General features: G+C 37.8%; 1 protein-coding gene across 14 annotated transcripts in view; it reads left to right on the top strand.

Moving 5' to 3' along the window:
* Cd44 (CD44 molecule (Indian blood group)) overlaps positions 1 to 16,503 on the top strand; it is an 89,378-nt gene that overhangs the window by 52,157 nt on the left and 20,718 nt on the right. For 2 of the 14 annotated variants that reach the window (XM_023710541.1, XM_023710539.1), the window contains exons 6-11: positions 4,244 to 4,369; positions 6,818 to 6,931; positions 7,368 to 7,484; positions 10,134 to 10,265; positions 11,693 to 11,821; positions 16,227 to 16,328. The exons of 2 other annotated variants lie outside the window; for them this stretch is intronic. In XM_023710541.1, the coding sequence (XP_023566309.1) occupies positions 4,244 to 4,369; positions 6,818 to 6,931; positions 7,368 to 7,484; positions 10,134 to 10,265; positions 11,693 to 11,821; positions 16,227 to 16,328 (720 nt within the window). Of the gene's footprint in view, positions 1 to 2,752; positions 2,887 to 4,243; positions 4,370 to 6,817; positions 6,932 to 7,367; positions 7,485 to 10,133; positions 10,266 to 11,692; positions 11,822 to 16,226; positions 16,329 to 16,503 lie in introns of all 14 variants that reach the window. 10 more of the 14 variants (XM_023710552.1, XM_023710540.1, XM_023710542.1 and 7 more) reach the window with 10 other exon arrangements.

Genomic DNA, 16,503 nt, shown 5'->3' with positions numbered 1-16,503 from the left:
TGTGTGTGTGTGTGTGTGTGTGTGTGTGGCCAGCCCAGCCCACCAGGGGGCGGGGCTGGCTGGCATGTGGTGCTGGGGGATTGAACCATGGTCCCTGTGCTCTGCTAAGCTTCTTCTAAGTAGGTGCTTTAGACCACTGAGCCATCTCACCAGCCCTTAAGTTGCTTGTTGATTTTGCTCTGATACTGAATTCTGGGGATTCAGTTTGAAGCCTGAGAAGCATTGGGTTGATACCTACAGGTGTTACTGTCCTAGAATGCCTGGAGATGTTAGGAGGCTGGAAAGACTTTAATCTTTATTATACACATAGCTATTAAATATAGACTGAATGGAAAGTAGATGTTAAGGGGGAACGTTACTAAATGATATTTTCATAATTGATCCAGTTACCTCAAACAGCCATACAGCAGCTCAGGAGCAAAGTAATTGGATATGGTTCTGGTTTGGTAATTCACAGCCTCAGACTCAGGATCTTACAACAACAGCAACAACAGGTAAACTGTTATGTCTTTGCTTATCAAGTGTTCTGAATGCCAGGTTGTTTAGTGTTAAAGGAAAAGATATCTATCATTCCACCAGTGTTTCCCAATGCTGCTTTTTCAGCATCAAATAGGAGTACTGTTCAGTACCATTCTGTTTATCACAGATGCCTATAGATCTGGGGATATGCCTGAATGCTCCTAATTGACCCAATTTCTTTTTCTTTTTTTGGCAGTGGTTAATAGAGTCAGTACTATTTTTCCTTTAGAGGCTTTCACCAGTTTAATTCACAACACGTCCTCTAGAAAGAATCTTCTTAGCAGATGCACACACCTACTTTCTGCTACCTTAGCTATATGGTCAGTAATAAAAAAAGGAAGGCTAATTTACAGATAGAGAGGTTAGACCCTGGATGGGTGTTTGGACACATCCAACCTTTATCACAAAATACCATAAAAATGGCCTGTTGCTTGTCTACATCAGCATCCAGGACAGTAAGAAGCTCTTGGACATTTGACTGTTGTCTCTAAATTCCTGAAGTGCTTTGATCTGGGAGCCTTGGCAAGTGCAAAGAGGAGATTCAATCTCTAACAATGGGCTATTCCAAGCATATCTTCATTTGTTAAATTGTGTTGATGGAAGATGTGGCCATATTTCAAAATAACGAATCACTCTTTCTGTGGAAGAGGATGAATAAATATAGAAAATGGTTTTTTAAATTTATTTATCTTAGAAGATATTGGCTATCCTTCACTTCTACAAATAATTATGTAAAGAATGATGTTATGCTGTGGTTGCCATAGTGTAGCATAATTAAGATCCCGCTGTGGTAGAGGTGGGAGGAGAGAGACTTTAGAATAAAGGAAATGCTATTTTAAGTGTTTACAATATTTCTCTTCATTGAACAAATAATGTGAAAGAAAAGCTTTACTGGCCATGTTTCTTCTTGCCTTTCGTGATAATTAATAAAAAAAAAACTATCTTAGTCTTGTATGTGGGGATTTAATGATGGTTGATGGTTTCAGTGTCTGTCTGAACTTGTTCTTAGTTTTAAAAAATCTTTTATTACCTAATATTCTCCTAGTGCATATTTATCATGGCAAAATGGCAGATTTTTCAAGTCAAGACTCTTGCTTCTGATCTTATCAGTGGGATTATGGGATCATTTCACCTCTCCCTGTTTCTGGGTTTTTGGGGCAAGTGTGCTGGAGGATTTGGAGTCTAAGTGGCGAAACTTGGAAGGCATCTTCTTTAACGGACTTCTTGTGTCATTCCACCTTGTGTTTGGGATTTCTGGGATCATGAGTCTGTGATTTCTGGCCGAAATATCATATCCTGAATTCTCGGAGAATGATATGGGTTGGCCAAGACACACTGTGTAGAAGATCAAGGGGCTGGGATTCTGAACAGCTGAATTTGAGAGTCATAAATGCCCAGATATGGAGCGGATCTTAAGTGGACCAATTCAGTCAGCACTTCTAATCGTTTAATCTCTTACACAACTTTCCTGCCAAATGATCTCACTGATAGTGGGAAACATAATACTCTATCAAAAAGTTCATTGTCGGATAATTCAGATTATTGCTTTTCACAATCTAATACAGGAAAGACCATCCATCTTCCTGAAAATGTTAAGAATAGGACCTCACTGGGCCTCCTGGGAGATGAGACAAAAACTGCTTCCTTTTTTACATTACAGACTTTTCAAATTTAAAGATAGTTCTCATGCTGTGTGCTTGAGGCCTCTCTGTGGCTGATTAGCTTTCAGATTTTGGACAAATTAGAAGCTTTGTGCAGCATAGTTTTGTTTCTTCATCTTTTGAAATGAGGAGCATGAGCCAGGTGATATTTTTGGTCCTTCCATCTCTGACATTTTATGAACACAAGTCTGGGCCTCTCTACTAAATAGAACTTCTTTGCCTTCTCTCTTGCCTTCTGCCATCTATGTTGCATATAGATGATTCCCTTAAGTAGTAAAAGAGTGAAAGCATCTATGATGCTATTTCTTAGGAACTTCTTTTTTTTTTTTATAAACATTTGAAATTTTATTTAAAAAAAAAAGCACATCACAACCATGAACATTGTTACAGTTAGAGGCCCTCTTGGTTCTCCACAATGATAACTGAGCATGCTCACAAGGGTTCCCATTGTTAAATCTTAGTTAAACAACCATCTCTGAAAGAAGGAAAAAAAAACTCAGCACTCTACCATTTAACTTGTTTTAATGTTTCTTCACAAATGACCTTTCAACAATCAATTCAATCATGGTCACAACAGCTTTGATGGGCACGAGCGGTGCAACTCTCAAAACCACAACCAAGAGGCAAGAAACCCAGGACTGGTTTTCATGGTTGTTTCAACCATCAGAGCCTAAGAGTCATCTTCACACCACATCAGAAATGGCTGGTAATGAGCTATGGGCACCTTATATGTTCTTTGATAGTCTTTAACAATTCTCAATAACCTATGGAACATTACTAGAGCCTAATGTCCATCCCGATCTCACAAATGTTTGTGATGATTTAAGAAGGACCATTGGCTCAGAGATCTGTATGTTTAATATTTTCCTGCTAGTATGCAATTTTCACCTTTCTATTCTGTGGGATTAAGAGAGCCCAGGAGGAGGAAAAAGGAGCAGGCGTTGATAATGAAGCAAATCTTCAGCTTTCAAAGAGTGCTTATGCACATTCTAAAATTACAAAATTATAAAAACTTGACTTTCTGATGAGAAAATAAAATAGCATAACTAGAACCAATGAAATACATACACTCTCCATTGGTGTAATTATTCTTGGGCACTAATAGTATAAAAACAAAGGGTCATCCTGTAAGATAACCTAAATCTCATACAAAAGGTAGGAAATTCCTTTTAGGTAATGAGATATTTTCTGCAATAACCACTGAGAAGAGATGGTTTCCATGCCGCTTATTATGACTGCATTCAAAAGAAAAGAATGAAAATTCTTATGATCTGGACTAGTCAGTCCACTTTCATTAACACTTTTGGTTGACTAGTAAGTACTAGGAATATTTTCTCTAATTGAATAACTTTTTGGTTTTGTTTTCTCTATATAAAAGTATTGTTGGAAATCCAGCATTCCTTTCACTTGGATTTACAGCCATTGTGATTTGGTACAAAGTTCAAACAATGAATTAGCAAATTATGGATGCAACTTCAGGATTTTTTTTTAAACAAGATCTCAATATGTAGTACAGGCTAGCCTTGAATTCACTATATAGTCCAGGCTGGCTTTGAACTCATAACTATTCTCCTACCTCAGCCTCCTTAGTGCAGGGATTACAGGAATTCACAACCATGCCTGGCTAGGATTTCTAAAGTGATTGACATGGGATAATATATCAATTTTTTTTTTCTGAAAGTGTCTCGACTAAGCAAATAGGTAGATATAAAACTTTTCTATTGTTGCTATCCTGGGCTTAATAGAGTATACTTAATGACTTAATAAGAAATGCATATGAAAGCATGAGTAAATTTCCATTGCCTTTGTTTTGTTTGTATGGCCAGGCTATGTTCATATTTATTTCTTTGGCTTCCTTAAAAAAGAATGTTCAATCCTAAAGATCATAGCCAATTGTTTTATCAACTTCAAAGACAAGGACCTAAGAAATTGGAATATACAACTCAACTCTTTCACTTTCTTCTTAAAATCTTTGGAGCTGTCATACCCTCAGTGCCTATCTTCTTTTGACAAATGGGTTCATTGGCAACCAGCTCAGCTACTAATGTAAGTCACTACAACAGGTACGGATTCAAATACCGTGTCAACAGGCTGGGAGCCCAGTGAAGAAAATGAGGAGGACAGAGACAAACACCTCAGTTTTTCTGGATCAGGCATTGATGATGATGAAGATTTTATCTCCAGTACCAGTAAGAATAATCAACTACAGTAGAGCCTTGTGTGCAAAGCATATTGATTAATCTAAGTGGTACCTAATACTTTCTTAATAGTTAATGTGAAAAATTATGCCTTAGTGGTATGAACCTTGATGAGACAGTAGAGGAAGTAATAAGGTGCTTTTTAATAAAAACCAAAACATACTTGGAGGAGAAGTGGGGAAATTATCTCACAAAACTTTGAACACTTTATGGTATTTCTAGTTTGTCAATGAGTTCGGCTACTGTAGATTCTTTTCTTTACAGAACATATAGCAAAACAGTGTAACAAATATTCATTCTGCACCTGCTGTGCTAGGTGCTCCATGCACAAAAGTTAAAAAAATCCAGAGTTTTTGCCTAAAGGAACTATTGAAGCAATAATTTGGAGAATGTGATTAGGAGGGTATTAATTAAAAGTTGTAGATGATTCTAAGTTTCTAGGACTAAGAAGGTTCAGGAAAGGTGAGAGCTAGACTTCAAGAATTGTCTTAGTTAGTTAAACCCTGTTATAGTGAAAGGGACAAACTCAGAGTTTTAACAAACATGCTGGGTACCAAGATAGCAGAAATGTATGGAAAGGGAGGGTGAGTGTCAGACCAACTGTAACAAGCCAATGCTGATTATGGAAAGCAAATAGTAAAAACACTGCAGGATAGTGTCACTACGAATCTGTGAGCACAAAGAGTCAGAAATTAAACTAAAATATTCTTTGAGAAGTTTAAAAACACAAGAGTTGGTCTAATACAAATGACTATGTTTCCTACACATATGTATAGTGACCTCAGATTTTGCTAGACAAAGGAGACAATACTGAATCTGACTGTATCACAACTCTGCTTTGCCTTAGAGAAAAGCACTTGGGGTGCTATGTCAACTCTCAGATCTAAGAAGCTGTATCTGTCTCATGGAAACCTGAGAGTTTAATCCCCAAATAAGCGTCATCCAAGGTAGAAGAAATTAAAAAAAAAAATTAGCGTTGTCCTTGAAGCCATCTGAGTATATGACTTAAATATACTCCAGATAAACTTAATCGTTTATAAGCAGACTTTTAAGTGATGTGTTCTTTAGGCTGAACACCTCTGTGGAGCTCAGTCTATACTGTTTTTCATAACTTCAGAATGAAAATGAGCCAAAATACTGGAGCTGGACTATACTCTCCTGTGTAGTGAAGTGAACCCATCAGTAAAGATGAGGCCTTGCAAGTTGGGGAGCTAAACTCCCTTGGGAGGTGACTCAAAAGGTCAACCTGGAAATAAGCCATGTGGTCAGGTTCTAGGGAGAAATTCAGCATTTTAAAAAATTATTTATTTATTTCATTTTGGGCCAGGAATCAAACTCAGCACCTCAAACTTGCTAGGCAGGTGTTGTAACCCTGAGCTATATCCCCAGACTCCTGTATGGTGTGTGTGTGTGGGGGGGGGGTTTGTTTTGTTTTGTTTTTGGTCTTGTTTTGTTTTTGTCTCAGTTGTATATTTCTCACAATGTCATGCTTCTTCAGAATGTGGTTAATAATTCTAGATCGATTTACTTGACTTGGGAAATAATTTTGTATTATTTGAGTATAAAATCAAAGTCTGAAAGAAGGTTGGTGTGCAAGTAACTTTTCAGATAAGACGCAGGCTTTGATTTTGTCATGATCCTTCTGTTAGTTGTCTCTGCTATTCTAGCCCTAGTATTTGGGTGAGATATCAGGGCACTGGTGGAAGCATACTTCTTTTGTTTTCGCTGTGGTGTTCTGATGGTGGTTGGTTACCCCTGGCCTGTTTCTCCTGAATGTTTGCACCTGGTTTTTCTTTGGTTGGCTGTGAATGGCTTGCTCTTAATATGCTTTATATTTGATAAGAATACTATAGATGTTTGATAAATATTCAGAAATATATCCCTAAGCTGTATGGAAGTTCTAGGTAGATATTCTTTCTCAGAACCATCTAGGGGAGCGCTCTGGCTGCTCGGGATGTTTCTGTCCCTAGTAAAATTACAATGAGTAGGGATTATTGTGGCATAATTTTCAGTTGTTAACCTCTTTAGCCAAAGGATCTACAGGTAGAGTTCTTGCTAGTGGTTCCAGTTCCTTGGGCTTTCAAGTGCAGAGGGCCACTCTAGTCTGCATGGATGAACAAAACGCTGGTGTCTTTCATTATCCTTGGTGGAGGGCTGATATTTTCAGAACTATTATTCCTGCTGCCCCAGCTTCTTCGACTGCTTTTCCCAGAAGATCTCATGTTCTGAACGCCAAGGTACTCTGTGACCAAATGTGAAGGACACTGAGATGCTTGACCACGAGTAGAAGTCGCTCTGTGCTTCCGTCATTTCCACACAGCCATCTATACAACCTCGTATAGATGAGTCGTACAGACAACAGAAGGAGACATGTGCAAAAGAAGTGAAGAAGGCTCAAAAATAATATGTTCCTAATTGCTTCAATCATCATTATCACAGTTTCAACCACTCCACAAGTTTCTGAACACACAAAACAGTACCAGGATTGGAGCCAGTGGAAGCCAAGCCATTCCAACACGGAAGCACTGCTTGAGACAACCACAAGGATGACTGGTAATGACTTATGCATGTTAAGTTAAAGACTATTTTTCCTTCAGTGCCTATGGTGCTGCAAAGGTCCATCATCAGGATACAGTGGGAAACTTATTTAATATCTCATCATAAATTCATAGTGAACTTTTCATGAAGATACTCAATTTCACTTAGGAATCACTTAATAAATAACACCATCTGGGCACAAGCTATTTTATTTTGCTTTCTTATAAAAAATGAAGGGATCAGCATGGTTTATGGTGCTGTCTCTGACAAAGTGGCTGTGGTGGAATAGTAAGTAACCATGGAGAAATTTCATGCCTGTTCATTTTCTCTCAGAACACTATAGTAAAAGCACTTGAATTTCTTCTGAATAGGGCTCAGAGATAGTGTTTCGGTATAGGGCACACTAGTTGGTTGAGGAAAGTCACAGTCTATTTCACCATCATCACAACAGATGTAGACAGAAATGGTACCAGTGTTAATGGAGAAAACTGGACCCAGGACGGACAGCCTCCTTTCATCCACAATGGGCATCAGGATGAAGAGGAGACCCCACATCCTTCAAGCACAAGTAAGAAGCATGGAAGTCCACAGTCATTTACATGAGTTAGCAAAGGCATTCAGGGACAAGGGGAGACATTGTTTAGACATTGGATACATCTTCTGTCTCTCCAAGTAATTTCTTTTATTTGTAGAGCTTGAGAAGCCAAATTAGCACACAATTCTTTAGAAACCAGAAGGAAAAATACTAACTTTTCATGTTACCTGAAAGGGCAAAATGTTGAAAAAGTAGATCTGAGTTATAGTGTTTGTGTTCCAGAGGCATAGAAGTTCTTTTGAGAGATTTATGTGTGTGTGTGTGTTTATGGAAATATATGGAGGAAAACATGCCCTTTGGGTGTCTGGGAGTGGGATATGGAAGAAAAGCTTATTAAGTGGAAGTATTTTTGGAATCCTTAGCTCCTATCAAAATCTGTGAGAAATTCCATTTGTTTTTTACCTTCTTTTCCTCACTCTGTTGTAGAATTTCACCCATGATCCTCTTGAAGCAGAGTCAGTAGCTGAAGTTGTCTATAACTGAATTTGCAGTTGATTTTTTTCAGTTTTCAAACTCAGGATCACTTTAGAAAGGCTTTGATATTATTATTATTGTTGTTATTATTATTTCTACTTATATACAAACATCTCATCTAAAACAATTTCAGATATCACCATTTAACTTGAGTGATGACAAGAAAATAAAAAAAAACAAGAAAAAAGTAAAACGTATATATTCTTCTTTCAGATTTGCACCTCTGAGATATGCCAATGTTTTTGGGAATAAAGTAAGCTTTTATTTGAAAAATAGCTTGTAGCAGTCTTAAAACTGTAGTGCAACTGGCACCCTCATAGCCTTAAGTACTCCTAAAAAGAGAGTATAAGAAACAGCTACCTGGAGGCCAAATGAGTTTGGAATCTATGGTTTTAGGAATGTTTTCAGATAACTGTAGAAAAGTTCAAGACATAGGTAAATAAGTCCCAAGCATTGTACTGACTATGTCCAATCGACCTTACTTACTTCAAGTAGAGTTGATACATGCAGAAAGATGGTAGGATAAGTTAATAGTGAAGACAAATAGAGAGAAAGCAGAAATGTATATGCAACAAGATTTAGTACCAGTCGTCTTGGGGTTCTACGTGTCTCTGAAATTATTCTCAACAGCTGGTAACTAAGCAAAGGTACTCAAGAAGCTTAGAATTAATGAACTTAGCATCAAAAGGAGGTGTGGGGGCATCATTACTTGAGGATACTTCAGAAACCAAATATAACAGAGCTTGATAAAAAGAAGGCATTAATATTGCTTGCAGAAATTTAAAGGGATTTGGACAGGTGACTCCTGGTCTTTATCAAGTGGACATTACAACTTTTAAAAGAGAGTCTATTTCCATATTCTGTAATGGAAATCTAATATTTTGCTAATCCATTACGACTTGCACTGAAAACAAGAATTAGTTCCTGGGTACTGAAAGGATCTCTGTGTTTATAACAGTAGTGATTAAAAGTGTGTAGTTATGTGTGTGTTTGCTTTTTTTTTCCTTTAAGCTTTGATTACTATGCAAGTCTATGTTTAAATCAATTTTTCTTTTGCTGTAATTACATTCTGGTTTGTACAAGCAAGTATCATTGTTTGTCACAAGGAAGTGATTTAGTCTGTGGGAAGTTAAAATTAAAATTCTGACATTTTTCTCCCCTTTGATAATCCATTAGCCCCCAGAACGCTTTGGCCAATGCAAAGGCAAAATAAGGACAATAACTTTTATTTTAAAAAATATATATATTTATTGTTATCAAATCACCTGTAACCTTTCCTAAGGTAATGAGATACAACCAGTGTTACCAGATACATAAAATAATTTCCTTTGCAGGCTCATAGGCATTCATTTCTAAATGAACTAGAAACTCGCTAGTAGTTGCTATTGTTGAAAATGTCAGAGGTTTTGTGACTCTTCCTGAGATCACCCTGATGGAATTTTATCCCATTTATTTTGTTTCTTTTAAAGATGAGTGGAAGTTTAAGCCTGTCTCAAATTGCTGTTGTCTATATATTGCAATGGCTACTGTATTCACTTTGTTAAGGAGTAATCTTTGTGATTTTATGTCACACAGACATTACCACATAATGAATCTGTGTGGTAATATTCCAGTCACCCCAAAGGTTTTCGTGCTGCGCAAATACATCACTGGTACACTTCAAATGTTTGTGATTATATATTATGTGACCCATTTGAGAAATTCATTTGAGAAGTTCTCCTCCTATGCTGACATTGCCATCAGTTGCTTTAAAATATATTTCCTCCTCCATTATCACTGGAGCTGAGATTATTTGAACACAGTTCTTTCTCAAAGGATATGTGATGTCCTAGATTATAGTAAAAGAATAATACTGGGCATGAGAAGTAGGCCATCATACACTACGGTCTACTCCTAACTTTGTGTCCAGTCTGTAGACATGATGATGAGCAAATCAGAGTTTCTTTAGGTTCTCGTTTTCTCATCAAAAAAATTGGAGGGTTAGACTATTTAACTTTCAATAACCCTTTCAGAATCTCAGTGACCCATCTCTGGACTATATTACTTTTCTTCTCCCCCCACATATCTGTGCCTGTAAACTACAAAGGTAAGAGTTGTTGGGAGGGGAAGTTGGATAATTGTAGCTCACGACTGACATTCTTCTCACAGCCTGGGCAGCTCCTAGTAGCACAACAGAAGAAACAGCAGCTACCCAGAAAGAGCAGTGGTTTGAGAATGGATGGCATGGGGAATATCCCCAAACACCAAGAGAAGACTCTGATTCAACAGCAGGGACAATTGGTAATGGATGGGCTTATAAGTAAATATGGGCAGAACCTTCCTTTTAAGCTAAATGTGGGGACTTGAGAACACTGAACAGAGGGACACTGAAAGAATTGTTACAAGATGTGAGGCCTCTTAGGAAGTCATGTTACAGTGAACACGAAGCCAAATCTTAACACTCCTAACAAATTACCCGAACAGGAATGAATATAAAAGTTCATTCGTACTATGCCCTCAAGTATGTCACTTCCGTATCTGCTTTTGGGCGTCCCCTCCTGAGATCATAACAGAGGCCCTGATCTTATCACATACACACTTCTGTTTTGTAAAGGAACCCACTGTCCAGTGTGGGTGTCCACCTTTGCAATATGGTTCTGGGAAACACTAGACTTGTGAGAAAGAATTTTGTCAGAACCCTAGTGTTTAATGAAGTGGATCCAGATACAATGAGAAAACTGACTCCTATCATCATTTGGCCTTTTGTTCATATCTGCTTGGTAATTTCTCCTTGAATATGTAATGGTTTTTTCTCAGATTTACAAATAAGTCCCCTGCTCTTTTGTGGAATTGTGGGATTGTAGAAATGAGATGCAAGTCTTGTCATCCTTTCTAAGTGGTGCAAATATCTTGGCTCTGTAAGCTCCTATGCATGATTCTTTTGTCTGTGTGACCTAAGCATTGAGATCTTTCCTGTGTAGTAAAGAATGTGGATCTCACATTCTTACTTGATATTAGTGGGAAATACCCCATGCTTCTGTGCGTATTATAGAGCATAGTGCATTGTATCTTGCCAGTGCATGGCATCTTCTGAATGAAGCCCTAGTAAAGCAATAGAGTCAGTGAATGGCTATGTGCTGTGGTTGTTACTGGGTGATAGCACTCTAATTTTTCCAACCTCTACTTCTCTATTGGCACAGAATGAAGCAAAAGCCATGAGCTACATTCTTAAGCCATAAATCTCATTGTTAGAAGGTGACACTTCTAACAGATTTCATTCATGGTTTTGTGGTGAATGGCATTTGCTTTCCTGTTTATGACTGGAGGAGGTGTTGCCTGCCTCTTTGTCTATATCCTTGTGCATTTTACTGGGAGGCCGTTGTCTTACATCATGTACTTGGGCTCCTGTATTTCCTTCTTTAGGGACTGTGGCAGCATGGGTTAAGAAGGACTTCTTCATCTTTCTTTGATGCCTGTAACTCATCTTCTGCTCACTGCAGAAATTGTGAATGTTTTGTGTCCTCCAGTTCACAGGCTGACTGCCAAGAAAATTAGCATGGGTGAACTACATCTCCTAAAATGCCCTTCCTTCATGTAACTTCCTTGCTGTGCATACTAGGAAGATAGTTTGATTGTCTTGTCCAAAGAATATCCCTAGTCCAAAGAGTATCCCTAGCCAAATGTAAGTTATCACTTTGACAAATGTTTGAACTGCATGGTCACAACAATCTCAGCCCCCAACAGCCATTCAAGTCAAAGAGTGACAACCCAGAGTCAAGAGGACATTTCCTGGACTGAGTTCTTCGACCCAATCTCACATCCAATGGGAAGAGGTCATCAGACAGAGAAAATGATGGGTAATAGTGTCTCAAAGCTTTCTTATTCATTATGTTTTTAGTATCTACTGATTTTTCCCCAGAAATATGGCCTTGGTTTTAGACCAATCTACTTTCCTCAAGATGTTGAAGTTTCTTAAAAAGTAATTTCCCCCATAGGACTGTGTCTTAATTACTTTTCTCATTGCTGGGATAAAATATACAGCACCCACAAGTTAAAGCGTGATAGTTTTATTTAGCTCACAGTTTGTAGAGGGTTCAGTCCATAGTCAGCTGGTTCCAAGGGTGGGCAGCATGGCAGAGGGGCATCAAAGAGGAGAAACAGTCCGTAACAGGGTAGACAGCAAACCTTCCTTTTCCTTTTGTCCCATCTGAGTCACAAGGTTTCAGGGTAGTTCCACCCACAGCCAGGGTGGGCCTTCCCAATACCCACACCCAGGACTATGCCAAATCCATTAAGTGGACTGATTTAGTACTATCCACACCTAATCCTAGTGTCACATTCCCTAGATCCAGCCAGCTCCAAAAAGGCCCATCTAAAGCTTTGATGAGACATCCAGATACAACCCGTAATAGCAGTATGCAACCTAATATGAAATCCTGGGCTGAAAGGGAAGAATTTCATGGGCGGATTAAAGAATACTTATTCCTAAACTTCAAAGTATAGAAGTCATTTTCCCTAAGGAAGGGATATTAAGATTTCTTTTCTACTTACTTGTATGTACAAGTTTCTTAAATTAAGTGATAAATTAAGATACTATTTGTACTATAGACTCAAAGGTATTTGCCCTTGTAGAGAAATCTAAGAGGTTAAAAAAAATGGTGAGTAATTATTCTAAACAGGTAACTAAAAGACTTGGAGGCCCTGGAGAGATAGCTCAGTGGAATAAGCACTTGCCTGGCAAGTGCGAGGGTCTGAGTTCAATCCCTGGTTCCACCAATAAATAAATAAATTAATTAATTAATTAATTAAAAATAAAAAAATAAAAGACTTGGAAAACTTCATTATTTATTCTTGCCATATTTGGATATAACATAGTATCCAGTATATTACTGTTGGCCCTCAATAAGTATTTTTAAATTTAATAAGTGGACAATTTTTATCAAAGCTAAAATTCCTTTTTCTTAACTATTCTTCTCTTATATTTTTTATGAGAATTTCTAAAAGAGAAAGAAAGACACTAGGGGTAGTTCTGCAGGGGTGAAAAACTGCAAGTTTATTTGATCAATTTTTAATTTCAAAAAGAATTTTTCCTTTATTGTATCAGATCACAGCTTTCCGGAGAGAATGTTCAAGAACTAATTGCATGTGGTGCCTGTTGTATTGATATCAAACAAGTAAAGGAGTCTTGATTTGTTACAGGCTTGTAGTTCTTTTTCAAACAGGCTGCCCTAATCACAGAAATGTAGCATTCTGAAGAGAGATAAATTGAAATTACCAAAGTGAAACGTGAATTTGCAGTCATAGAATAGAATATATTAGCTGGATGTAAATTTCCAAACATATGTGTCACATAAACTTCATTAAAATGTGTTCTAAGCACAATGGAATGTCTGTTGGTGTTAAATAAATTCAAAGTTGTCTCTAAAATGAATCCAACAATTTTTAGTTTTATTTCTTTAGAGTACTCTATTTCTTGTCCAAATATTAGTAATCCAAATATCCCTTGAACTATAATCAACATTAAATGCCTGCTAATGCACAAAGCATTATGGAGAGAGAAGGGTGTATAATTCATGGTCATTTCTCTTAAGAGCCTTAAGATTTAGCTAGCAAAAAGAATTAGAAGCAAAATAGATCCAACAATGGGAGACAACAAGTAATGTATGTGAAGTGAATATTGCTAACAGTAAACACTATATTTTGGATAATTGTACTACTGATTTTTGCTGGTCTATTGAAAGGAACAGTTAGTGCTTCAATTTTTTTTTTCTTATTTTAAATTTTTTTTGGCCAATTTTTTGGACCAAATTTTCATGCTTACATCTGGTAATCTGAACAACTAACTTGAAGACAACAATAATGCAATGTAACAAATATTGTTGAATTCCTATCACGTTGTTTAGCTCAATTCTATATCATTTCTAATGTTCTTTGTTTTTTTTTTTTTTTTTTTTTTTACTACCTTTTATTATCTTTAAAAAAATTTTTAAGGCCAACCAAATAGCTCAGCGGGGAGCTGGGGAGATGGTTGGGGCCAGGGAGATGGCTCAATGGAATAAACGCTTCCCTGGCAAGCTCAAGGACCTGAGTTCAATCCCAGGTACCACAAAAGAAAAAAAAAAAAATGCTCAGTGGGTTAAAGTGGCTGCTTAAGCAGACACAGGGGTCAGGAGTTGGATCTCCAAACCTGCTGTTCTGGCCCCGCCCCCGGGGCATGCTGAGCCAACAATTGAGACCAGGCATGGTGACATGCTCCTGTAATCCCAGCACTTGGAAGGCTGCGAACAGGAGGATCGCTATGAGTCCGGTCTACACAGTGAGACCTTGTAAGCCCAGTAGACCCTGTATTAAATACAAAAACTTAATAATAAAGTAAAATTTTAAAGAAATTCAAAGGAGTCCATACTGTCCAGAGTGCATTAGAGAAAGATGGATTAGATCTGATTTTTGAAAACTGAAACAACCTGAGTAATCAGAGAAAGAAAGTGAGAAAAAAAATTCTATCAAGGAGACTCATGTGAGGGCCATAAAGGAAAAAAAAAAAAAAAGGCAAAGCATGAATATGTCCCAGTGAATGGACCCATTTGTCCTAAGTAAAGTGAGATTTAAATGGGGCTACTATGTTGGGTTACTAAGGTGCCACATGCAGACCCAACACACATTTTATATGCAGATGGATTCTGGAGATTCTGACGACACTGATGGTGGACTATCAATCCAGTTAAAGATGCGGAGTATTGATATTAAATCTCTATACGGAGTAAAGAGTCTCCACTACATGGAAAAATGTGTCAAAGATAAAACAATTGGCTCCCACCCTAGGGAGCTGTGATGTCTCTTGAAAGATTCTTCCCATAAAAAGGAAGGTGAACCAGAGTGACTGGAGCCTGTCAGCAGGCAGGGATTTCTCTAGAAGATTCCCCATTTGAAATTTTCATTTGGATTAGTGGGCCTTTTCTCCTTTTTGATATCTGGGAGAGCAGGGCCAGCAGCACATTTTTGTCCTACAAGGATGTTGATTGTCTTTCCTTTTAGGTCCTAAAGGCTGCAGTGTAGACATGGGTGCCCAATATTCCAGGACTTTTTTTTTTTTAGTGTCTGTGTTTTATTTATTTAAAAAAATAAATGAGAAAACATAACAATAGAAAGACAATCCACTATACACCAACATGCACTTAAAACTAGACAATATTTTTGTTTTTTTAATTAAAAATATTTATTTATTTATTTTTATTAATTTTATTGAGAACCATATAGCAATGAGACAGTTTCAAAACCGATTAATAGGACAGTTTCAACAATTAACACATTGCATATTGTTGTCTTCATAGTGGTTATTCATAGTACAAGATGCAGATGTGATATCCTGTCCAAACACTATTAGTACAAATCTTTCTTCTCATTGAATTAAGAGAAAATAGCTGTATATCTATGCAGTCATTTGAAATTGATTAAATATCTGTAGAGGCAATAGTGTGAGTGAACTGACTAAATTGGACGGCCAGCAATTTGATGATGTTTTTGAGGTCTTTGGCCTTCATTTCTCTTAGAGTTTGTTATTGCTAGCAGAATAGATCGGGCATGACCACTAGAAACGGCACTTATAAGGACCTCTGTACAGTTTCTGCACCACTCGACATTTTGTGTGCAGTAGATTCCAAAACCATTTCATCCTAGTGCTGGGAGGTGAAATGACTGGGTGACACCTAACTGCTTCTTATGTCTTGCCCCTGTGTGCTCCCTGTGGTCTCTGCCTAGATAACACAGTGTGACGATTTTATATCTTTATCTGCATGCTCACGTTGTGAAGAAAAATAGACTAAATGAAAGCAGGAGGCTATTGTAAAAGTGACACTGCCCAGTAAGCAGGAAATCACAAAATGATGCCCCAACAATGCACTTTATCCTTTTTCTAGATTGTGTCAGACTGTGGGAGTCACTATGGCAGGGTATGGCTTCTGTCACATGGGTTAGGCTTCTGTCTCTGCAATGTTTGGGTGTCTCATTGTATGTTCATGTGTGGTGCTTTTAGACCCAGCAAAAACAAAATTATGGCTCTTGTATAACTCAGTCCTTAGGTGAAAACTAGCTACTTCTTGTCTTTTGAAGAAACAGTACTTTATTCCCATTCTAAAGACATTAACTAATGTGTTTTCTTTCCACTTACCATGTTCGAATGCAAAAATAACTTGACTGTTGAACATCATGGCCCTCAGGGGTGGCTTAGGAAATAGAGCAATAACCCTGATTTAATTCCTTCAGATGTGGACAGCGGTCCTAGTACACCAGTTCAGCCCACTGCAGAGCCAGTCACAGATTTGGTGGACGATTTGGACAGAACAAGACCTCTGTCAGTGACGACTCGTAAGGACAATGACACTCTGTCCTTTATCAGCCTATCTTCCTGCTTCAGCTCTTGCTCACTTGGCCAGGATGGTGGCTAAGTTGGTGGTGGAATGGGGCATGTTTTGCGGTGTGACTCAGTTTAGCATCAGGTGTTAAAATGGCTTTATTATCTCTATTTCTTGTGAGTTCTTTA

This window comes from Octodon degus, unplaced genomic scaffold, assembly GCF_000260255.1.
Source record: "Octodon degus isolate 3935 unplaced genomic scaffold, OctDeg1.0 scaffold00018, whole genome shotgun sequence".
Classification (NCBI taxonomy): domain Eukaryota; kingdom Metazoa; phylum Chordata; class Mammalia; order Rodentia; family Octodontidae; genus Octodon; species Octodon degus.
This window is presented reverse-complemented; position numbering and strand designations above follow the sequence as displayed.